A 24,999-nucleotide genomic window follows, 5' to 3' on the forward strand; every position below is an offset into this window, starting at 1 on the left:
ATCACACCCTCATGTTGAATATTTCCCTCAGCTTCCTCTGTAAAGTACCTGATGACCTACAAAACCACCAGTTTTGTTATGCTGAGACCAAGATATATTTTTTAAGATGATCCCTGAATTACTGAAATTACAGAAATACACACATTAAAATACAAATACAAAATGCAAGCAGAAAGAAAACAAAAAAAGTTAAATATATTAACCTGTTGGTTAGTGCACTTGCCTCTCTTTTTCATAATTTTCCAGATGAAAATACAGGACAAAAATAATAGACTGTATTGTTTCTTATTAAACTGGTTGTTTGGATCCTGGATGCTGATTAGACGAGCAGCGTTCCAAACCGTGCTGTATGTATTGGCCGTCATAGACAGAGAGTGAACCGTGCCCAGACAACTTCAGAGCCAGTCGAAATCGCGCACCAATGTCATTATCATGGACATAACCAAGTAAATGCCAATAGAAAAAAAGCACAAACAAACGAAGCTAGGATACTGTCATTCCAGGTTCAATGTTTGATGTGACTGAGTTAGCTTAAGTTGGCTAGTTCGCTAGCAAGTGACATGAACGTTGTCCAGCCTGCATAGCAACCATTTATTTTAGAATGGACGACCAGTCCTTTTGAATAGCAACTATAAATAAATGAATGTGTCGCGTCTATTACGTGATAATGCCCTCGAAGCCGGTGTTTTGTCTCGGGACAGCAATCCGTGCCAATATATCCCCCAAACACCGGCTTCGAGGGTATTATCACTTTTATACAAGGGGTTACCAACATATTAAAATAATGATTAACATATTTTGATTAAATGTTATTTTGAGGAATTTATTCATACTATTCCATCCTTCCACAAGATATAGTCCCGACACAAATCTAGGGTTGCTACCCAAGCCAGCTGGTTGTGCATTCTGTCGGTTCGGTTGCTAAAGATGCGACCCAGTCTTCAGTATTTTTGTTCTTTATCCATGGACGTGACCCAGTCATTCCTTCTAAATGTTCCATTGCCATACTGGCTGGCAACGTTCTTTCTTATCCCTTGCTTGGTAGCCTAGCCAGCCAACTACGACTAATTTACAGTCACCTCAAAAAAGTGCAGCCAGAATAACAGCAAAGTAGCTGCATTTGCAATTGTTTAAGCTGTTTTCTAGTGACATTTATTTGGATACAACCATAACAATGAGCTAATGAGGTGCGATATCGCCTGGCATAGAAAATGTGCTCACTCATCAGGACACTGTTCACTCATGACTGCATGGCCAGGCACAACTCCAACACCATCATTAAGTTTGCCTAAGACACAACAGTGGTAGGTCTGATCACTGACAACGATGAGACAGCCTATAGGAAGGAGGTCAGAGACCTGGCCGTGTGGTGCCAGGATAACAACCTCTCCCTCAACATCATCAAGACAAAGGAGATGATTGTGGACTACAGGAAAAGGAGAACCAAGCACGGCCCCCATTCTCATCAACGGGCTGTAGTGGAGCAGGTTGAGAGCTTCAAGTTCCTTGGTGTCCACATCACCAACAAACTATCATGATCCAAACACACCAAGACAGTCGTGAAGAGGGCATGACAAAGCCTATTCCCCCTCAGGAGACTGAAAAGATTTGGTAAGGGTCCTCAGATCCTCAGAACGTTCTACAGCTGCACCATCAAGAGCATCCTACCTGGTATGGTAACTGCTCAGCCTCCGACTGCAAGGCACTACAGAGGGTAGTGCGTACGGCCCAGTACATCACTGGGAACAAGCTTCCTGCCATCCAGGACCTCTATAACAGGCGGTGTCAGAGGAAGGCCTTAACAATTGTCAAAGACTCCAGCCACCCTAGTCATAGACTGTTCAATCAATCAATTACATTTATTTATAAAGCCCTTTTTACATCAGCCAATGTCACAAAGTGCTATACAGAAACACAGCCTAACACGCCAAACAGCAAGCAATGCAGATGTAGAAGCAATGCAGACTGTTCTCTCTGCTACCGCATGGCAAGTGGTACCAGAGCGCAAGGTCTAGGTCCAAAAGGCTCCTTAACAGCTTCTACCCCCAAGCCATCAGACTCCTGAACAGCTAAACAAATGGATACCCAGACTATTTGCATTGTCCCCCCTCTTTTACGCTGCTGCTACTCTGTTTATTATCTATGCACAGTCACTTTAACTCTACCTGCATGTACATATTAATCAAATCAAATGTATTTATTAAGCCCTTCATACATCAGCTGATATCTCAAAGTGTTGTACAGAAACCCAGCCTAAAACCCCAAACAGCAAGCAATGCAGGTGTAGAAGCACCGTGGCTAGGAAAAACTCCCTAGAAAGGCCAAAACCTAGGAAGAAACCTAGAGCAGAACCAGGCTATGAGGGGTGGCCAGTCCTCTTCTGGCTGTGCCGGGAGGAGATTATAACAGAACATGGTATAACAGAACAGCATGGTCAAATAATAATAATCACAGTAGTTGTCGAGGGTGCAACAAGTCAGCACCTCATGAGTAAATGTCAGTTGGCTTTTCATAGCTTTTCACCACTAGAGGGATATCTTCAACCACCAACTTACCATCCTGAGACAAGGCCGAGTATAGCCCACAAAGATCTCCGCCACGGCACAACCCAAGGGGGGGGCGCCAACCCAGACAGGAAGATCAAGTCAGTGACTCAACCCACTCAAGTGACGCACCCCTCCTAGTGACGGCATGGAAGAGCACCAGTAAGCCAGTGACTCAGCCCCTGTAATAGGGTTAGAGGCATAGAATCCCAGTGGAGAGAGGGGAACTGGCCAGGCAGAGACAGCAAGGGCGGTTCGTTGCTCCAGAGCCTTTCCGTTCACCTTCACACTCCTGGGCCAGAGTACACTCAATCATATGACCTACTGAAGAGATGAGTCTTCAGTAAAGACTTAAAAGTCGAGACCGAGTCTGCGTCTATTTCATGGGTAGTCAGACCATTCCATAAAAATGTAGCTCTCTAGGAGAAAACCCTGCCTCCAGCTGTTTGCTTAGAAATTCTAGGGACAATTAGGAGGCCTGCGTCTTGTGACCGTAGCGTACGTGTAGGTATTTACGGCAGGACCAAATCGGAAAGATAGGTAGGAGCAAGCCCATGTAATACTTTGTAGGTTAGCAGTAAAACCTTGAAATCAGCCCTTTCCTTAACAGGCAGCCAGTGTAGGGAGGCTAGCACTGGAGTAATATGATCAATTTTTGGGTTCTAGTCAGGATTCTAGCAGCCGTATTTAGCACTAACTGAAGTTTATTTAGTGCTTTATCCGGGTAGCCGGAAAGTAGAGCATTGCAGTAGTCTAACCTAGAAGTAACAAAGTATGGATTCATTTTTCTGCATCATTTTTGGACAGAAAGTTTCTGATTTTTGCAATTTTACGTAGATGGAAAAAAGCTGTCCTTGAAACAGTCTTGATATGTTCGTCAAAAGAGAGATCAGGGTCCAGAGTAACGCCAAGGTCCTTCACAGTTTTACGACTGTACAACCATCAAGATTTATTGTCAGATTCAACAGAAGATCTCTTTGTTTCTTGGGACCTAGAACAAGCATCTCTGTTTTGTCCGAGTTTAAAAGTAGAAAGTTCACAGCCATCCACTTCCTTATGTCTGAAACACAGGCTTCTAGCGAGGGCAATTTTGGGGCTTCACCATGTTTCATTGAAATGTACAGCTGTGTGTCATCCGCATAGCAGTGAAAGTTAACATTATGTTTTCAAATGACATCCCCAAGAGGTAAAATATATAGTGAAAACAATAGTGGTCCTAATTTTCAGAGGACAAACCATTCACAGAGACAAACTGATATCTTTCCGACAGATAAGATCTAAACCAGGCCAGAACTTGTCCGTGTAGACCAATTTGGGTTTCCAATCTCTCCAAAAGAATGTGGTGATCGATGGTATCAAAAGCAGCACTAAGGTCTAGGAGCACGAGGACAGATGCAGAGCCTCGGTCTGACGCCATTAAAATGTAATTTACCACCTTCACAAGTGCAGTCAGTGCTATGATGGGGTCTAAAACCAGACTGAAGCATTTCGTATACATTGTTAGTCTTCAGGAAGGCAGTGAGTTGCTGCGCAACAGCGTTTTCTAAAATTTGAGAGGAATGGAAGATTCGATATAGGCCGATAGTTTTTAAAAACTTTTCTGGGTCAAGGTTGGGCTTTTTCAAGAGAGGCTTTATTACTGCCACTTTTAGTGAGTTCGGTACACATTTGGTGGATAGAGAGCCGTTTATTATGTTCAACATAGGAGGGCCAAGCACAGGAAGCAGCTTTTCAGTAGTTTAGTTGGAATAGGATCCAGTATGAAGGTTGAGGCCATGATTATTTTCATCATTGTGTCAAGAGATATAGTACTAAAACACTTGAGTGTCTCACTTGATCCTAAGTCCTGGCAGAGTTGTGCAGACTCAGGACAACTGAGCTTTGGAGGAATACGCAGATTTAAAGAGGAGTCCGTAATTTGCTTTCTAATGATCATGATCTTTACCTCAATTTCCTCGACTAACCTGTGCCCCCCCGCACACGGACTCTGTACCCCTGTATATAGCCTCGCTACTGTTATTTTACTGCTGCTCTTTAATGATTTGTTATTTACATTTTTTACTTAACACTTATTGTTCTTAACTGCATTGTTGGTTAAGGGCTTGTAACTAAGCATTTCACTGTAAGGTTGTATTCGGCGCATGTGACAATTAACATTTTATTTGTTGAGAGGAGCTAGCCAACAACACAGCTAACACAATCACTTCAAACCGAAGCTGAAAAGACTGTGAACTAGCTGCACTTCATTTCATTTTACTTTTTTCTACTGACATTGAGATCCATAAAAATTATGCCAGCTGATACATGATTTCGACTGGCTGAGAAACGCTGTCTGTCTGTCTTGTCCTGACACGTTCATTCCTATGGGACAGCTGGAGATTGAAACAATGTTGTAAATGTCGGGGAGACAGACAGCAGGTTTATACAAATTTCCGCTGTTGAAAACCAAATGTTAGTCTAAAATAAATGTGAGATAATGTCTAGATGCTTTTTATAATGGTGATCAAGTTTATAAATTGTTTGGCTGGGCTGATGAGACAGTGGATTGCCCAGTCAGATGGAACAGAGTAAATAGGCATTTCAATGGAATAGATTTAGCCGGTGGTAATTTGTGGAATAGACACTGGCTGGAATGCGGTTTTAACCAATCAGAGTTCAGGATTAGGCCCACCCGTTATATAAAGCAACATGACCAAAACACCTAACGACCAGATTTTTGTCTGGACTAGCTATATCTTCTGGTGGAAGAATTCAGTTGTATGAATTGGCTTGTCAAAATAACGTTTTAATGAAAATATGTAAAAACAATTATGAAATAAAGAAATAAGGCTCGTGAGGCAGTGCCATATCATGAATTAAAATTAAAAAAGGATTGTGCAACACTACTCCACCTTTTCATATGACTTTTGGTCACATGACAGATCACGGGATTTTAGAGTGTGATGTTTGCAACAAGATTATTTATATTCCAGATTTTTAGGACAAAATAAAAGTCTACTGAGGGTGTGTGCACTATGGGATTTTGTAAATTCAGAGCGTTTTGCTTATGGAGCATTCAGAACGCACACGGGATGCTCTGGCCAAGGAGTAGGGTTGATCCGAGCATTCTTACCTCACAACAGCAGTCAAGCACCCAAGCTAACTGGTTAAAGTTGGCTAGCTTGCGAGCTACTTCCAAACACAAATGAGAGAACACATCTTTTTACTCAGCGTAGCAGAGCTGGTTTCATGTTATCTATCATTGGTGACCTGTCATTCAGGGGTAAAATAAATACAATTTGTTGCCTGTTTTGCATGTTATTTTGAGCCTAGTGGTTAGAGCATTGGGCTAGTAACTGAAAGGTTCCTAGATCGAATCCCTGAGTTGACAAGTTAAAAATCTGTCGTTCTGCCCCTGAATAAGGCAGGTAACCCACTCTTCCTAAGCCATCATTGTAAATAAGAATTTGTTCTTAACTGACTTGCCTAGTTAAATAAAGGTTAAATAATAAATGAATAAAAAAAAGATATATTAATACGTGTCACTTATCTTTTTGCAAACAATGTAAAAACAATTATTGAGTTAATAAAGCCTCATACAAACATGGTCTCTTTTGTGCTTTATTGAGTAAGGCAGCTCCAAAATACAGGTGTTTCAGCCTAGATCAGTGCTTTCTGTAGTGGTGAGGCAGCCAGCAGAAAATACAGAGCGTAGGCATTGGTCATCTTCTCTAGTTGCACCGTGATTGGCTCAGTGTTCTGTCACTCATGGGGACACTATGTCACTGCAGAATCTATAGGGAGAGCTAGGCAGTTCAAGCCCCCTTGGGTGCTGCCTTAGAGTTTCATTAGAAGTGCCCATCCAAAAAGGCTCAAGGTCATTGGCCACAGATAAAATGACGTCAAATCTACCATAGCTTTGATTGGACTGTAGCTTTGATTGGATCTTAGTTAGGAAGCTGACAAGCAGTCATTATCATGAATCGTGTCGACAATCTACTTGCAAATCCTCTTCAATCCCTGTCGTATGAAGAGAAATTATAGATAAAATGTATCGGTGCTCATCGGCCATTGAACATAAACATTACACAATAAGTTGGAAATCGCAAACACAATGAGTGTTTTGGAAGGAATGAGTGGCTAACTGCAAGCGTTTCAAAGCAATCACTATTTTGCTTCCCCTGCCTGCTGTTTGTGGAGAGGGTGTGTGGTCCAAGTCTGGGTTTAAGGGTCTCTTTATCCAAGCTTAAAATGATAAACATTCACACGCAACACCATGGGCCAGAAAAGGTTGAATAAATTGGCCATGCTGTCAATCCAGCATGACTTCTGCTGAGTTCAAAACAACTGGAAACTCTGAACTGGGAAATCCCAGACTTCAGTGAGTTCAAGATAACTGGGAAAAAACTAGCTCGGACTGGGAAAATACGTTTTGAACTGTCATCCAACTCAGAATTACAAGTTGGGAACCTGGGCCTCTTTCTCGAGCTCCGACCTTGAGATCACTGACGTCATGATTCAACCTAGTTTCTTTTACGAGTTCCCAGTTGTCTTGAAAGCACCATAAATCCAGAGAATTCCAGACTTTGATGACAAAGTCTCACGACAATGTTGCGGTATTCTGCTGCATAATTGATGTAATATGTCAGGGAGATATGTATACTGTAGCTAAGAAAGTCATACATGTTGTGGAGTAAGCTGTTAGTTGCCCACGTGCCTTCCCCTAATAATTTGGTCCCTTTCCCACTCATAACTTAGCCTACTGTTCTGACTTGGTGGTGCACATGTAGCCTATAGCCTGTTTTAGAGATATTTCATGATCTAATATTGTAAGAACTTACATTGTCTGCTTTTATGCCCCCTTTATTTATCCTATAGTTCTGACTTGGTGTACAGGGAGAATACTGTAAAAACAGCCCATGTTCTGAATTCTGTCACTTTACATTTCAAAAGTGCTGAACAAATAGTTAGTGACTACATCCGTCTTATCTCGCTCATTCATTTCTTAATTGAAATTATGGATGGCCTCAACCTCTTTTATGCCATATTTGTACATCTCAATTGTCAGTAGAACCCACATTAGTTTAAGCAATTCAGCAATATCAGCTATGTTTTTTAAGAAGGCAGTAAATAAGGCTGAATTAACCGTTTTGCTGCCAGACAAGTCTCTGCTGATAGCCAGGTGTAGCGGGGGTAAGGTTTCACTCCATCATACTGAAAAGAAAGCTCTGCTGTTGGGACAGCTTTATGTTGGTCCTAACAGTTTGTGGACACCATTTGTCAACGTTATAGTGCAATTAATGTATTGTTTAGTGTTGTATTGCGTAGTGGCTTTGCTGGCACTGAGATTTACATGCTAAAATCGCCACTGATGGTGACTAACTGTGCTGCTGGCAACAATTTAATTGCGTTTTGTTGCCGAAGTTTACTGACACTGGTCATATTAAAAGATTGTTGTGGGTTAGTAAATTCATCAGTTATTCTGCGCTCAGGCACACTCAAACGAGAGTGCTCTGAAATTGGAGTGGATAACCAGTGTGAATTTATAAATGCACCCCAAGTAACGCTGGCTTGATACACAACGTGCTGCTATATCAAAGTCAAGATATTACCGATAAACTGCCTCTTCTAAAGAAAGTTACTGTAGACAATAGAGATTTTGCCAAAACCTTCAGAAAAGTACTCGATCATCTGCAAACAGTGAATGTGAAAATTTGCAGCAGCAGTGGACTAAACAAATTATATCGCTAGACGTTGGACTTTTATTTTGAAATGTATGTGTTGCCATTGCTTCTGTATTCACAGATATACTGCTTCTCTGTTTTGTGTATCGACACAGGAATTAGCAACACGGAGGCTAGCTAGCTGTCACAGCAGTTTAAACAGCTGAAATGGTGAGTTCAAAATGAAAGAAGTAGCAACACATACATAAAGAGATGTGCTAAAGCTGTCATTGTCATCCTGACCATTTGCTTCGTTTTTTCCCCTAATTCGTTAGCTAGCTTGGCTAACGGATAGCTAGCCTAGCATAACGACGTTAGGTTCGGTATCAATACAGACAGGGGTCGGAGGCCCACTGTGTTCTTCCAGCTGTAGCTAGATAACTAAAACGTTTTAGTTGGCGGCAATTTGCTAATGTAGCAGTTATATAATTGATCACTTTGTGGTGATTATCGATGAAAGTTACGCAAAATTGCTAGATGTCACGAGACATTTTATTTTTCGATGAGGTTTAATTGCGGTTGCATTATCGCCACCAACTAGACTGGAGTATAACTCAATTATACTTTAATTCTACACAAGTTAAAAACCTATTCCACTATTTAACCCCATATTGTCCTGCACTATGCCAATGGCTTGGGAGGACGGGACGCCACCACTTCGCACACCCTGTAACTCTTCTGAAGTCAAATCTAGTACACTCAAGTACTTCTCTACAGCTGCCACAACATTATTTTCTGTGACTTACGTCCCATCTCTGCCGTACAGTTGATAACCATTGCTAAGAAGCCAACTTCACTGAAGCATATATCACTCGTTGGCCTATCCCTCTGTGCTGGCACAGATCTATACTGAACAAAAATATAAATGCAACATGTAAAGGGTTGGTGCCATGTTTCATGAGCTGAAAAAAAAGATCCCAGAAATGTTCCATACTCCCAAAATGAATATTTCTCTCAAATGTGCACATCCCTGTTATAGAGGATTTCTCCTTTGCCAAGATAATCCATCCACCTGAAAGGTGTGACATATCAAGAAGTTGATTAAACAGCATGATCATTACATAGGTGTGCCTTGTGCTGGGGTCAAAAGGCCACTCTAAAGTTGATATCTCAAGTTTTGAGAGAGCATGCAATTGGCATGCTGACTGCAAGAATGTCCACCAGAGCTGTTGCCAGATAATTTAATGCTCATCTCTCAACCATAAGCTGCCTCCAATGTTGTTTTAGAGAATTTGGCAGATCACATGTAACCACGCCAGCCCAGGACCTCCACATCCGGCCTTTTCATCTGCGGGATCGTTAGAAACTGGGTTTGCACAACCAAAGAATTTCTGCACAAATGTCAGAAATCGTCTCGGGGAAGCTCATCTGCATGCTTGTCCTCACCAGGATCGTATCTTGACTTGACTGGAGTTCGGCGTCGTAACCGACTCCAGAAGGCAAATGCTCATATTTGATGGCCACTAGCACGCTGGTGATGTGTGCTCCTAACGGATGAATCCCAGGTTTCAACTGTACCAGGCAGATGGCAGACACACCTTACTGTGTAGGTATAGACCTTACCGTGAAATGCTTACTTACAAGCAAGCCCGTAACCAACAATGCAGTTTTAAGAAAATAGGATTAAGAAAATATTTACAAAATAAAGTAAAAAAGGTAACACAAAAACAATGAGGCTATATACAGGTTAGTCGAGATCATTTGTATATGTAGGCAGGTGTAAAATGACTATGCATAGTTAATAAACAGCGAGTAGCAGGGAGAAGGGTGTCAATGCAATTAGTCTGTTTTGCCATTTGATTAATTGTTCATCAGTTCTTTGGCTTGGGGGTAGAAGCTGTTAAGGAGCCTCTTGGCCCCAGTGATGTACTAGGCTGTACTCACTACCTTCTATAGCGCCTTACAGTTGGATGTCGAGCAGTTGCCATACCTGGGCGGTGATGCAACCAGTGAGGATGCTCTCAATGGTGCAGCTGTATAACTTTTTGAGGATCTGGGGACCCATGCCAGATCTTTTGGTGTGACTTTCTTGGTGTGTTTGAACCTCTAAAGTTTGTTGGTGATGTGGACACTAAGGAACTTAACTCTCGACCCGCTCCACTACAGCCTTGTCGATGTGAATGTGTTCGGCCCTCCTTTTCCTGTAGTCCACGATAATCTCCTTTGTCTTGCTCACGTTGAGGGGGAGGTGGTTGTCCTGGCAGTGCGCTAACCTCCTCTCTATAGGCTGTTTCATTGTTGTCGGTGATCAGGCCTACCACCATTGTGTCTTCAGCAAACTTAATGATGGTGTTGGAGTTGTTTGGCCATACAGTCGTGGGTGAACAGGGAGTACAGGAGGGGACTAAGCACACACCCTTGAAGGGCCCCCGTGTTGAGGATCAGCGTGGCAGATGTGTTGTTGCCTACCCTTACCACCTGGGGGTGGCCTGTCAGGAAGTCCTAGATCCAGTTGCAGAGGGAGGTGTTTAGTTCCAGGGACCTTAGCTTAATGATGATCTTTATGGGCACTATGGTGTTGAACGCTGAGCTGTAGTCAATGAACAGCATGTTCACATAGGTGTTGCTTTTGTCCAGGTGGGAAAGGGCAGTGTGGAGTGTGATTGATATTGCGTCAGCTGTGGATCTGTTTGGGCGGTATGCGAATTGTAGTGGATCTAGGTTTTCCGGGATGATGGTGTTGATGAGCCATGACCAGCCTTTCAAAGCACTTCATGGCTACCGAAGTGAGTGCCACAGGGTGGTAGTCATTAAGGCAGGTTACCTTCACTTTCTTGGGCACAGGGACTATGATGGTCTGCTTGAAACATGTTGGTATTACAGACTTGGTCAGAGAGAGGTTGAAAATGTCAGTGAAGACATATACCAGTGTCTTCACAGCGTACATGTCTTCGAGCTGTTTGCTGATGTCAACTGTGAAGAGTGCCCCATGGTGGCCGTGGGGTTATGGTATGGGAAGGCATAAGCTACGGACAACTAACACATCCATTTTATCGTCGGCAATTTGAGTACACAGAGATCACATGTTTCAGCAGGATAATACACAGCCCCATGTCGTTACAGCCTTATTCTAAAATGCATTAAAGAAAACATTTTCCTCAATCTACACACACTACCCAATAATGACAAAACGAAAACAAGTTTTTAGAAATGACCTTATTTACACAAGTATTCAGACCCTTTGCTATGAGTCTTGAAATTGAGCACAGGTGCATCCTATTTCCATTGATCATCCTTGATGTTTCTACAAATGGGAGTCCACCAGTGGTAAATTGAATTGATTGGACATGATTTGGTAAGGCACATACCTGTTTATATAAGGTCCCACACTTGACAGTGCATGTCAGAGCAAAAACCAAGCCATGAGGTCAAAGGAATTGTCTGTAGAGCTCCGAGACAGGATTGTGTCGAGGCATAGATCTGGGGAAGGGTACCAAAAAATTGAAGGTCCCCAAGGATACAGTGGCCTCCTCCATTGTTAAATGGAAGAAGTTTGGAACCGCTTAGACTCCAGCTAGAGCTGGCCGCATGGCCAAACTGAGCAATCGGGGGAGAAGGGCCTTGGTCAGGGAGGTGACCAAGAACCTGATGGTCATTTTTATTTTTTATTTTTTTATTTCACCTTTATTTAACCAGGTAGGCAAGTTGAGAACAGGTTCTCATTTGCAACTGCGACCTGGCCAAGATAAAGCATAGCAGAGTGAACAGACAACACAGAGTTACACATGGAGTAAACAATTAACAAGTCAATAACACAGTAGAGAAAAAAAAGGGGAGTCTATATACAATGTGTACAAAAGGCATGAGGAGGTAGGCGAATAATTACAATATTGCAGATTAACACTGGAGTGATAAATGATCAGATGATCATGTACAGGTAGAGATATTTGTGTGCAAAAGAGCAGAAAAGTAAATAAATAAAAACTGTGGGGATGAGGTAGGTGAAAATGGGTGGGCTATTTACCAATAGATTATGTACAGCTGCAGCGATCGGTTAGCTGCTCAGATAGTTGGTGAGGGAGATAAAAGTCTCCAACTTCAGCGATTTTTGCAATTCGTTCCAGTCACAGGCAGCAGAGTACTGGAACGAAAGGCGTCCGAATGAGGTGTTGGCTTTGGGGATGCTCAATGAGATACACCTGCTGGAGCGCGTGCTACGGATGGTTGTTGCCATCGTGACCAGTGAGCTGAGATAAGGCGGAGCTTTGCCTAGCATGGCCTTGTAGATGACCTGGAGCCAGTGGGTCTGGCGACGAATATGTAGCGAGGGCCAGCCGACTAGAGCATACAAGTCGCAGTGGTGGGTAGTATAAGGTGCTTTAGTGACAAAACGGATGGCACTGTGATAAACTGCATCCAGTTTGCTGAGAAGAGTGTTGGAAGCCATTTTGTAGATGACATCGCCGAAGTCGAGGATCGGTAGGATAGTCAGTTTTACTAGGGTAAGCTTGGCAGCGTGAGTGAAGGAGGCTTTGTTGCGGAATAGAAAGCAGACTCTTGATTTGATTTTCGATTGGAGATGTTTGATATGGGTCTGGAAGGAGAGTTTGCAGTCTAGCCAGACACCTAGGTACTTATAGGTGTCCACATATTCAAGGTCGGAACCATCCAGTGTGGTGATGCTAGTCGGGCAAGCGGGTGCAGGCAGCGATCGGTTGAAAAGCATGCATTTGGTTTTTACTAGCGTTTAAGAGCAGTTGGAGGCCACGGAAGGAGTGTTGTATGGCATTGAAGCTCGATTGGAGGTTAGATAGCACAGTGTCCAATGACGGGCCGAAAGTGTATAGAATGGTGTCGTCTGCGTAGAGGTGGATCAGGGAATCGCCCGCAGCAAGAGCAACATCATTGATATACACAGAGAAAAGAGTCGGCCCGAGAATTGAACCCTGTGGCACCCACCTTAGAGACTGCCAGAGGACCGGACAACATGCCCTCCGATTTGACACACTGAACTCTGTCTGCAAAGTAATTGGTGAACCAGGCAAGGCAGTCATCCGAAAAGCCGAGGCTACTGAGTCTGCCGATAAGAATATGGTGATTGACAGAGTCGAAAGCCTTGGCAAGGTCGATGAAGACGGCTGCACAGTACTGTCTTTTATCGATGGCGGTTATGATGTCGTTTAGTACCTTGAGTGTGGCTGAGGTGCACCCGTGACCGGCTCGGGAAACCAGATTGCATAGCGGAGAAGGTACGGTGGGATTCGAGATGGTCAGTGACCTGTTTGTTGACTTGGCTTTCGAAGACCTTAGATAGGCAGGGCAGAATGGATATAGGTCTGTAACAGTTTGGGTCCAGGGTGTCTCCCCCTTTGAAGAGGGGGATGACTGCGGCAGCTTTCCAATCCTTGGGGATCTCAGACGATATGAAAGAGAGGTTGCGACAATGGCGGCGGATAGTTTCAGAAATAGAGGGTCCAGATTGTCAAGCCCAGCTGATTTATACGCGTCCAGGTTTTGCAGCTCTTTCAGAACATCTGCTATCTGGATTTGGGTAAAGGAGAACCTGGAGAGGCTTGGGCGAGGAGCTGCGGGGGGGCCGGAGCTGTTGGCCGAGGTAGGAGTAGCCAGGCGGAAGGCATGGCCAGCCGTTGAGAAATGCTTGTTGAAGTTTTCGATAATCATGGATTTGTCGGTGGTGACCGTGTTCCCTAGCCTCAGTGCAGTGGGCAGCTGGGAGGAGGTGCTCTTGTTCTCCATGGACTTCACAGTGTCCCAGAACTTTTTGGAGTTGGAGCTACAGGATGCAAACTTCTGCCTGAAGAAGCTGGCCTTAGCTTTCCTGACTGACTGCGTGTATTGGTTCCTGACTTCCCTGAACAGTTGCATATCGCGGGGACTGTTCGATGCTATTGCAGTCCGCCACAGGATGTTTTTGTGCTGGTCGAGGGCAGTCAGGTCTGGAGTGAACCAAGGGCTGTATCTGTTCTTAGTTCTGCATTTTTTGAACGGAGCATGCTTATCTAATATGGTGAGGAAGTTACTCTTAAAGAATGACCAGGCATCCTCAACTGACGGGATGAGGTCAATGTCCTTCCAGGATACCCGGGCCAGGTCGATTAGAAAGGCCTGCTCACAGAAGTGTTTTAGGGAGCGCTTGACAGTGATGAGGGGTGGTCGTAGCGGATACAGGCAATGAGGCAGTGGTCGCTGAGATCCTGGTTGAAGACAGCGGAGGTGTATTTGGAGGGCCAGTTGGTCAGGATGACGTCTATGAGGGTGCCCTTATTACAGAGTTAGGGTTGTACCTGGTGGGTTCCTTGATGATTTGTGTGAGATTGAGGGCATCTAGCTTAGATTGTAGGACTGCCGGGGTGTTAAGCATATCCCAGTTTAGGTCACCTAACAGAACAAACTCAGAAGCTAGATGGGGGGCAATCAATTCACAAATGGTGTCCAGGGCACAGCTGGGAGCTGAGGGGGGTCGGTAGCAGGCGGCAACAGTGAGAGACTTATTTCTGGAGAGAGTAATTTTCAGAATTAGTAGCTCGAACTGTTTGGGTATGGACCTGGAAAGTATGACATTACTTTGCAGGCTATCTCTGCAGTAGACTGCGACTCCTCCCCCTTTGGCAGTTCTATCTTGACGGAAGATGTTATAGTTGGGTATGGAGATCTCTGAATTTTTGGTGGCCTTCCTGAGCCAGGATTCAGACACGGCAAGGACATCAGGGTTAGCAGAGTGTGCTAAAGCAGTGAGTAAAACAAACTTAGGGAGGAGGCTTCTAATGTTGACATGCATGAAACCAAGGCTTTTTCGATCACAGAAGTCAACAAATGAGGGTGCCTGGGGACATGCAGGGCCCGGGTTTACCTCCACATCACCCGCGGAACAGAGAAGGAGTAGTATGAGGGTGCGGCTAAGGGCTATCAAAACTGGTCGCCTAGAGCGTTGGGGACAGAGAATAAGAGGAGCAGGTTTCTGGGCATGGTAGAATATATTCAGGGCATAATGCACAGACAGGGGTATGGTGGGGTGCGGGTACGGCGGAGGTAAGCCCAGGCACTGGGTGATGATGAGAGAGGTTTTATCTCTGGACATGCTGGTTGTAATGGGTGAGGTCACCGCATATGTGGGAGGTGGGACAAAGGAGGTATCAGGGGTGTGAGGAATAGGACTAGGGGCTCCATTGTGAACTAAAACAATGATAACTAACCTGAGCAATAGTATACAAGGCATATTGACATTTGAGAGAGACATACAGCGATGCATACAGTGAACACAGGTGTTGAATTGGGAAAGCTAGCTAAAACAGTGGGTGAGACAACAGCTAATCAGCTAGCATAACAACAGCAGGTGAGATGGCATTGACTAGGCAACTCGGCCGACAGATAAAACAAACAAGCAGAATGGAGTACCGTGATTAATGGACAGTCCAGCGTGCATCAGCTATGTAGCCAAGTGAACAGAGTCCAGGGGGCAGCGGTGGATGGGGCAGGGGGGCTGGGCTGGCGAGTGTTATCCAGGTTAAGAAAACTAACAATGACTAAATAGCTTGTAGCTAGCTAGCTGGTTAGCTTCTGGAGGTTCTTGAGTGTGTTCTAAAAATAAAGATAATAGCGATTCCGTATCACATTGGGTGAGGCAAGTTTCCGGAAGGTATAAACAATTTTTTTTTTAAATCGGGAAGAGATAGAGTACATATGGGCCACTGCGTTTTTGGGACGTGGCGGGACGGTTAGCAGGCCTGTGCTAACAAGCTAACAGATTAGCAGGCCGGGGTAAACAAGGTAGTAGTTAGTGGACCTGGGCTAAACAAGCTAGCAGTTAGCGTGCCGAACTAGCAAGCAAGGAGATAGCGAGGGCTAGAGAGTTAGCCTTTGGAGGACGTCGCGATGGGGTGAGTCTGTTTATTCCTCTTCATGTGGTGATATCGATAGACCGGTCGTAGTCAAGGTATTGTAGCCCAGGAGTATGCTAGGAGCTCTGGCCGGGCTAGCTTCAAGCTACGTGGGTGGAAACGCTAGCCAGGAGTAATCAACCAGGGTTGCTGTTTAGCTCGATAGCTAGTTGCGAGGATCCAGCTGAAGAATGTTCCGTTTGTGGTGGGAATCCGGGGGTAAAAAAAATTAATTGGGTCCGTTATGCTCTGGTTAGCGTCGCGTTGTTCGAACTGGCGAGAGCTTTCCGAGCTAAAGGTTAGTTGGTGACCGCTAGCATAGCTGGTAGTTAGCTGGCTAGCTTCAGTTGAGAGGGTCCGGTTCCGAAGTAAATATAACTACTTTAGGAAAGTAGCTACATTGGCGGGTTGCAGAAGAGTATTTGGAAGCTTAGGTTTAGCAAAATGTTTTTAAGGATATGCGAAGAAAAAAAAAAATATCTAAAAAATATCTAAAACGAAAAAGAGACGATATTTACAGAGAGACGATACGACAGGACAACTACTGCTACGCCATCTTGGAAAACACTCTGACAAAGCTTCAGGGTTCCTCTGTGGAGATGGGAGAGTCTTCCAGAAGGACAACGATCTCTGCAGCACTCCGCCAATCAGGCTCTGATTCTCTGGTCTGATGAAACCAAGATTGGTTTGGCCTGAATTCCAAGCGTCACATTTGGAAGAAACCTGGCACCATCCCTACGGTGAAGCATGGTGGGGATGTTTTTCAGCGGCAGGGGCTGGGAGACTAGTCAGGATCGAGGGAAAGATGAACAGAGCAAAGTACAGAGAAGATCATTGATGAAACCTGCTCCAGAGCGCACAGGACATCAGACTGGTTCACCTTCCAACAGGACAACGACCCTAAACACAAAGCCAAGACAAAGCAGGAGTGGCCTCGGGACAAGTCGCTGAATGACCTTCAGTCGCCCAGCAAGAGCCCAGACTTGAACATCTCTGTAGAGAACTGAAAATAGCTGTGCAGCGACACTCCCCATCCAACCTGACAGAGCTTGAGAGGCTCTGCAGAGAAGAATGGGAGTAACTCCCCAAACACAAGGTTTTAGCGTCCTACCCAAGACTCAGCTGTAATTGCTGCCAAAGGTGCTTCAACAAAGTACTGAATAAAGGATCTGAATACTTATGTAAATGTATTGTTTCTAAATTTGTATTAATAAATGTACTAACATTTCTAAAAACCTGTTTTGCTATGTCATTGTGTGTAGATTGACGAGGGAGAAAACAATTTAATCAATTTTAGAATAAGGCTGTATTGTAACAAAAGGTGGAAAAAAGTCAAGAGGACTGAATACTTTCTGAATGCACTGCACCCATTGAGCATTTTGGGATGCTCTAGATTGACGTTTATGACTGTGTGTTCCAGTTCCCTTCAATATCCAGCAACTTCGCACAGCCATTGAATAGGTGTGGGACAACCGGTGTGGGGGGGACACAAGCAAACATCACCTCTCCGGGTTACCTTCAACAACTCAACAGCAACCAACATATATTCCGCCTAACCTGATACCACACATTTTTTTGTGTGGAACTATCTGTGCCATGTAGTGAATCAGTCAAAAGGCCTGGCTCCACTTTCTTAAAATCTCACTCCCACTGGACCAACCTCGTCTTCATCATAACCATGCCCATCAATGTAAGGCTCAGGCTCTGCACTCCTCACCACACCTTCCACCTAACTTAAATCTCCCTCATTCACTTCCATTTCACCTCCAGAACTCGGTCTGGGGTCACAGTTCACTCTGTTTGTACTTGACCCCAATCATCTTCGATACACCATCTCCCTCTTTTCCGCCAACGTTCAACAGATTCACACTCAACCTCTGTTTCATTCTATTCAACCTACTTCTTCCTTCTAATTTTCTTCCCAAATTCCTCCCTCGAAATCCACATTTCCATATCCCTTTCCCTGCATTCCTCTTCTCCCGGCTTTGCTAAGCGGCCCAGTGGCATCCTGACGTAACTCCATCTCATAATCAGAGTTGGACATGGCTGGTATACAATCGTCAGCTCGGAAAACCGTCAGTTTGCACACAATGCATGAACAATCCTCCATCTTTATCGAGGGTACGCGGAGCGCTCAGTCCAGTCAAAACTACTAGAAATGTTGACTGTGTTAACGTTAGCTGTCAGGTTAGCCGATTCTGTGCCTGTGTAACGTCGTACGATTGTATGTGCCTTTGAGATGATTGTATACTTACTAAGTCTTCCTGTGTTTCAGAGTTTCCTGGGTGGTTTATTTGGTCCTGTGTGTGAAATTGATGTCCTACTCAATGATGCAGAGACTAGGAAGACCGCAGAACTCAAAACAGAGGATGGAAAAGTGGAGAAGAACTACCTTTTTTATGATGGAGAATCTGTCTCTGGGAAGGTGAGCGTTGCGTACATACACACACTTGACATGACATTTCTTTATTGCAACAAATAATTTTGAAGGTACGTGACCTCATCGCGTAACTCTAAAGTGCCATCCCACATTTCATTCTAAATGCCTACTGCTTTCAAATAAACATGTTCAACTAGAAAAGTAATGTTGTTTTGCAGGACAGTGATTGTCCTGACTTTCAGGAATGCCTGAATTGCTTTGCGTTGCTTTTCTGGTTGGTTGGCAAGTTTCACCGTCCAATAATTATTACAGTTGAAATTTCAACATGGCACGGGCCGTGGTGATATGTTGACACAAGAATTATTAGAATATGGCAAATATTTGCCAATTATTTAATTCTATCCATGCTGGTTTTCCCGGGGCTACTTGAGACATAGAACAGATAGGTGGGAGGGCATTGGCTACAGGCTGTCGCCAATTTATTAGGTTATTTGCGTAAATGGCTAATGGAAACACTTCATTTTTATTCAACACTGTAGGTTTTCTTTAGGTGTGATGTCATTACGTCCATGTGTTTTTATCGTCTGGATAGTTAAATGGAAACGCACCGTAGCAGGCAATTGTCGCATCTATTTTTTTTAATGCGAACTTTCTGAATGTTAACAAGCTAATGGAAACATACCTACTGTGTCCTATGCCAATACCCCATAACTTGTTTGTGTTTTCTTGTAAGGTGAATCTCAATGTGAGGCAGACGGGCAAGAGACTAGAACACCAGGGGATTCGAATTGAGTTTGTTGGGCAGATTGGTGAGTTTGTGTAAATTTATATTTTGACATTGTAACCTAACAGCAGCGCCCACCTCAAACACCAACCATGCATTGTTCATTGGTTCACAAAACAAGTGTGCTATCAGTCTCATTTATGCTAAACCGCTTAGCAAAGCATGTGCTTGTCATGTGAAAACCGCAGTTGTCCACACTCCACAGCACACACTCTGGTCTGGTGGCAAAGTGTTTCTGTGAGGATTCCTCAACCATTACGAAGTGTTGTTTCAATGTTGTCAAACTGACTGAGGAAGTTTGGGGAAGCCTACAAATACCATATTAATATCTGAATGTCTGATCATAGGACAAAAGTTAAAGTAAATCTAATACAGGACAATCTAGGTTAATAGATTTAGGACTCTATTTATACTTTTGTTAAAATAAATGTTTCCCTTGTTACAACGGATGTGCTTATTGGAAATGTGAGGTTCCTGTTTGTGATGATGTGATGAACCTAACAGAGGTGTTTAAACTTGTGGTGTATTTCTTTTAGAGCTCTTCAGTGATAAAAGCAACACACATGAGTTTGTTAACCTGGTGAAGGAGCTTGCCCTGCCAGGGGAGTTGACCCAGAACCGAAGCTACGACTTTGAGTTCACGCAGGTGGAGAAGCCCTATGAATCTTACGTTGGAACCAATGTCCGACTGAGGTTAGCGCACAACTCTGTCATAACCAGATGTCCTCTGCGTCGTCCTTTTCTATTGGCACAGCTTGAGATGATCAGTGAAACTGCATCAGATGGCTTCTTGTTGTCATTGCTGCATCCACCTTATGAATATAAGCAGTGTGTCGGTTTAATGTCATTTGCATTGTTGTAAACCATCCATAACTCTCCTTTTGTTATTTCCTGTAGATATTTCCTCAAAGTGACAGTAATGAGGAGACTGTCTGATCTGGTGAAAGAGTATGAGCTCATTGTCCATCAGCTGGCTACTTACCCTGATGTGAATAATTCCATTAAAATGGAAGTTGGCATAGAAGACTGTCTACACATAGAGTTTGAATACAACAAGTCCAAGTAAGATATATCACTATAAGACATTTATGCATTCAAACCATAGCACAGTAGCAAATACATGTCAAAATCGGTTTCAGATTCAGAATTTAGAAGTCATAAATTAAATAAATGATTAGAAGTTATATATACATTATTATAAATGTATAACTTGACCTGACCTCCACTGTCTTCTCAGATACCACTTGAAAGATGTCATTGTGGGTAAAATCTATTTCCTTCTGGTGAGAATCAAAATCCAGCACATGGAACTTCAGTTGATAAAGAAGGAGATGACTGGAATAGGTGAGATGAGGTTTACTTAAAGGGAAAGTTAACTTAAAACGGCATAAGATGTTACTCTTTTAAATAACATTTTTATTTTAAATTATTGAATGTTCCAGATTCTTCAGATTTCAAATTTTGTGAAAACCTAAAACTTCCCTGTAATCTCTGCGTTTGCTTTAAGAACAGTGTGAAATGTATGCATTTGGTCATGTGATATTCCTTCGCAGGGCCTAGCACAACTACAGAGACGGACACTGTTGCCAAGTATGACATAATGGATGGCGCCCCTGTGAAAGGTAAGCACAATATGGTGTTGATTTGTCCCAATATTATGATTTTTATTTCAATATCTATTTTATTTTGTTATTCCGCCCCACCAAAGCAGTTTAATGTTTTCAGGACTTGTAGTGTACATCTGTCTCTTCTTGCCATGGAACTTGTTTCACAATCCTCTTCATGCCTGTTCTTTCGCTCTTAGGAGAGTCCATTCCCATCCGTCTGTTTTTGGCTGGCTACGACCTGACAGCCACCATGAGGGACGTCAACAAGAAGTTCTCTGTGCGGTACTTCCTCAACCTGGTGCTGGTGGATGAGGAGGACAGGAGATACTTCAAACAGCAGGTACAGAACATCAAAGCCAACCTCTATTTACCGGTCTGTTGTTATTGTTCCAAGACTGCAGATGCACTACATACAGTACCAGTCAAAAGTTTGGACACACCTACTCATTCAAGGGTTTTTCTTTATTTAGAGTGGTGTAAAGCTCACCGCCATTAATCACTCTTTGCCATCTGGCAGTCCAACAAACTAATCTGGATTTTGCGGATGCCAGGAGAATGCTACCTGCCCCAATGCATAGTGCTAACTGTAAAGTTTGGTGGAGGAGGAATAATGGTTTGGGGTTGTTTTTCATGGTTCGGTCTAGGCCCCTTAGTTCCAGTGAATGGAAATGTTAACGCTACAGCATACGATTCTGTGCTTCCAACTTTGTGGCAACAGTTTGGGGAAGGACCTTTCCTGTTTCAGCATGACAATGCCCCCGTGCACCTAGCGAGGTCCATACAGAAATGGGTTGTCGAGATCGGTGTGGAAGACCTTTACTGGCCTGCACAGAGCCCTGACCTCAACCCCATCAAACACCTTTGGGATGAATTGGAATGCGGACTGTGAGCCAGGACTAATCGCCTAACATCAGTGCCGACCTCACTAATGTTCTTGTGGCTGAATGTAAGTCCACGCAGCAATCTTTCAACATCTAGTGGAAAACCTTCCCAGAAGAGTGGAGGCTGTTGTAGCAGCAAAGGGGGACCAACTCCATATTAATGCATATGATTTTGGAATGAGATGCTCGATGGTGTCCATATACTTTTGGTCATGTAGTGTATATCTGTGGCAGCAAAATATTACAGAAGTTTAATATTACAGTAGTTTGAACTCAAAACAAGGAAGTAGGCCTATAGTATTATTGAAAGCGATCGTCTCATCTCAGTATGCACATTTACAATAACCTATGAAAGGATCACTGTGACTAGTGTTGATGTAATTCTTCTCTATTACTAGGAGGTCGTTCTCTGGAGGAAAGCTCCTGAGAAAATAAGGAAGCGGAACTTCCAACGCTACGAGTCGCCGGAGCCACGGCCGACGCTTACTGCTGAGCAGCAACCCGAAATGTGAAAGCCATCGGAGTTAAACGGAAAAATGCTGAGAATGCTTCTGATTATAGCCTAAAGCAAATGAGAAGAGAGAGGGGGCACAACTTGACACGCAAGGAGAAAATAAAGTCAGCCATTTAATACATCTACCTTCTGCAATGTGACAGTGACCTACTGGTGCATCTGACTGTGCTGGGTCTACTCTGTTAGCGTACTGTATGGACTCGTCTCTTTGACACACAATAAATAGCACTGGAATGGGATCTACCATCACGTTTTTAGGGGACCTACCCTCTCTGTAAAAGAGGCACTTGGTTTGGCTCAACACTGGCATACAATCATTCACTTCTAGATATTTCAAAGGATGTTCCAGTGCATGTAAGCAGGTCAAATTGAATGTGATGGGTTAGTATCATGTCAATGCTGGCAGTCGGGTCAATTTCTAAGGTCAAGCTGTAAGACAATAGGCATTATTTGAGCTCAAATAGTACCTTGTTTATAATTCACCTTAGGAGTTAGAAATCTTTTACATCTTAAGTCTTTTAGTGTAGCTACATACAACCTGTAGTTTGATTCTTTTTTTCTCTTCACTTTTTCTTGTAATTTGCGCTTTCTTCAAATATATTATATATCAATAAATGCTTTTGCTAGTGGCATTGGATTGAGGTGACACAAAATGCTGTTTAATGGGTACTTACATTTTTGGGGGGACTAGATTTAGGGAAATATCACTTTACTTAATTTCTCTAAGGTTAAATATTTAAACTCAGATGGGGCTGTGCTACATCTGAACACTATACAGGCAATATATTTTTTAAGTGCCTGTAAGGTCAAGAAGAAACTGTTATGCCAAATACTGCCCTGACCCACCACTGCATGTTCATTTTTATACTGGGTCCAATGTAACAGACTTGTGTGGACGTTGAACATTTGTATATATCCATCCGTCATCGACTCAAAGGAAATGCGAATTTAGACTTGTATGTATTGGAGTGATGTCTTTAATACGTTTTGATTACTTATGCACTGAATAACAATATAAATGCAACATGTAAAGTGTTGGTCCCATGTTTCATGAGCGGAAATAAAAGATCCCCGAAATTGTCCAATACGTACAAAAAGCTTATTTCTCTCAAATTTTGAGCACAAATTTGTTTACATCCCTGTTAGTGAGCATTTCTCCTTTGACAAGATAATCCATCCACCTGACAAATGTGGCATATCAATAAGCTGATTAAACATCATGATCATTACACAGGTGCACCTTGTGCTGGGGGCAAAAAAAGGCCACTAAAATGTGCAGTTTTGTCACACAACACCACAGATGTTTCAAGTTTTGAGTGAGTGTGCAATTGGCATGCTGACTGCAGTAATGACCACCAGAGCTGTTGCCGGAAATTGTTGGTGAGAAGTTTTCTGATGTCAACGTTGTGAACATAGTGCCTCATGGGGACAGTAGGGTTATGGTAGGGGCACCTATAAGCTGCGGACAACAAACAGAATTGCATTTTATCGATGGCAATTTGAATGTACAGAGATACCGTGACGAGATCCTGAGGCCCATTGTCGTACTATTCATCTGCCGCCATCACCTCATGTTTCAGCATCATAATGCTCAGCCCCATGTCGCAAGGATCTTTACACAGCTCCAGGAAGCTGAAAATATTGGGATGTGTGACACTTACTCATCAGCCTTAAGTGTCCTGCATGCATCACCTCATTAGCTAGCTTTTGAGGTTGTATTCGATGTACCTTTAAATTTCAATGATCTGCATACTCACCAGACATGTCACCCATTGAACATGTATGGGATGCTCTGGATTGACGTGCATGACAGCGTATTCCAGTTCCCGCCAATATCCAGCAATTTCGCACAGCCATTGAAGAGGAGTGGGACAACATTGCACAGGCCACAATCAACAACCTGATCAACTCTAGGTGATGGAGATGTGCTGTGCTGCAAATGGTCACACCAGATACTGACTGGTTTTCTGATCCACGCCCCTACCTTTTTTTAAGTTACCTTTCACAAACAGAACAATATCTATATTTCCAGTAATGTGAAATTCATATATTAGGGTCTAATGAATTTATTTCAATTGACTGGTTTCCTTATATGAACTGAAATTGATGCACGTTGCGTTTATATTTATGTTCAGTATATTAGGGTTTTCAATCCTGGTCCTAGGGACCTACAGGGATTTGCACATTTGGATTTTACCTGGTTATATGCATTAAAATGTTACCTATCACAAGAATATTGTGGTCCATTGATCTCACTCAAATGCTGAGTTATAGTAGGCATTTTAATTTCGTGCTTGAAGTTAACGTTTGCATGTGTATAACTAGAGCTGCTAACTCTCACGCATTCACCATGAGACACATGCAATTGACATCGATCACGCAAACTCACGCTACACCTCTTATATCACGCTGAATCCCAGAAATGTTTTTTTTTTGTGTGCTTTATTTCCAGGAATTGTGTTCAGGTATGAATATGAAGGCAGAACCTCCCCAAACGCGATCATCATTTATAACTAACATTTGTTTTTAGCGATGCGCACTTTAACCTTTGATCCATCTTTGACCTTTTCAAGGACCTTTTGATTTGTGAAATGTAGGCACCACAGACATGCCAGAGTATTATCAGTAGATGTGTGCTCATATAGTACGTATATCATTTGAACGTATAATCACGGTATTTGTATAGAAACAATTATATGTTTTCTAATTAAATTAACGCATTTCCTGAATTACTATGATATATATTTTTA

At 43.2% G+C, this 24,999-nt stretch overlaps 1 protein-coding gene and 1 long non-coding RNA gene across 2 annotated transcripts; one reads left to right on the forward strand and one right to left on the reverse strand.

Annotated features, from left to right (window-relative positions):
• Positions 1 to 8,309: 8,309 nt before the first annotated feature.
• Positions 8,310 to 23,334, forward strand: LOC115144429 (vacuolar protein sorting-associated protein 26A-like). Its single transcript, XM_029685471.2, has 9 exons — positions 8,310 to 8,416; positions 18,359 to 18,508; positions 19,197 to 19,272; positions 19,784 to 19,940; positions 20,145 to 20,309; positions 20,485 to 20,591; positions 20,801 to 20,869; positions 21,052 to 21,194; positions 22,134 to 23,334. Exons 1-9 carry the CDS (start codon positions 8,414 to 8,416, stop codon positions 22,245 to 22,247), a joined length of 984 nt encoding a protein of 327 aa, XP_029541331.1. The 5' UTR covers positions 8,310 to 8,413; the 3' UTR covers positions 22,248 to 23,334.
• On the reverse strand, positions 22,937 to 24,807 carry LOC135561241 (uncharacterized). Its single transcript, XR_010459349.1, has 2 exons — positions 24,007 to 24,807; positions 22,937 to 23,881 (listed from the first exon to the last, which is right to left on the reverse strand). It is a non-coding gene; the product is annotated as an uncharacterized LOC135561241 (long non-coding RNA).
• Positions 24,808 to 24,999: the final 192 nt, after the last annotated feature.

This window comes from Oncorhynchus nerka, linkage group LG16 (assembly GCF_034236695.1).
Source record: "Oncorhynchus nerka isolate Pitt River linkage group LG16, Oner_Uvic_2.0, whole genome shotgun sequence".
NCBI lineage: Eukaryota > Metazoa > Chordata > Actinopteri > Salmoniformes > Salmonidae > Oncorhynchus > Oncorhynchus nerka.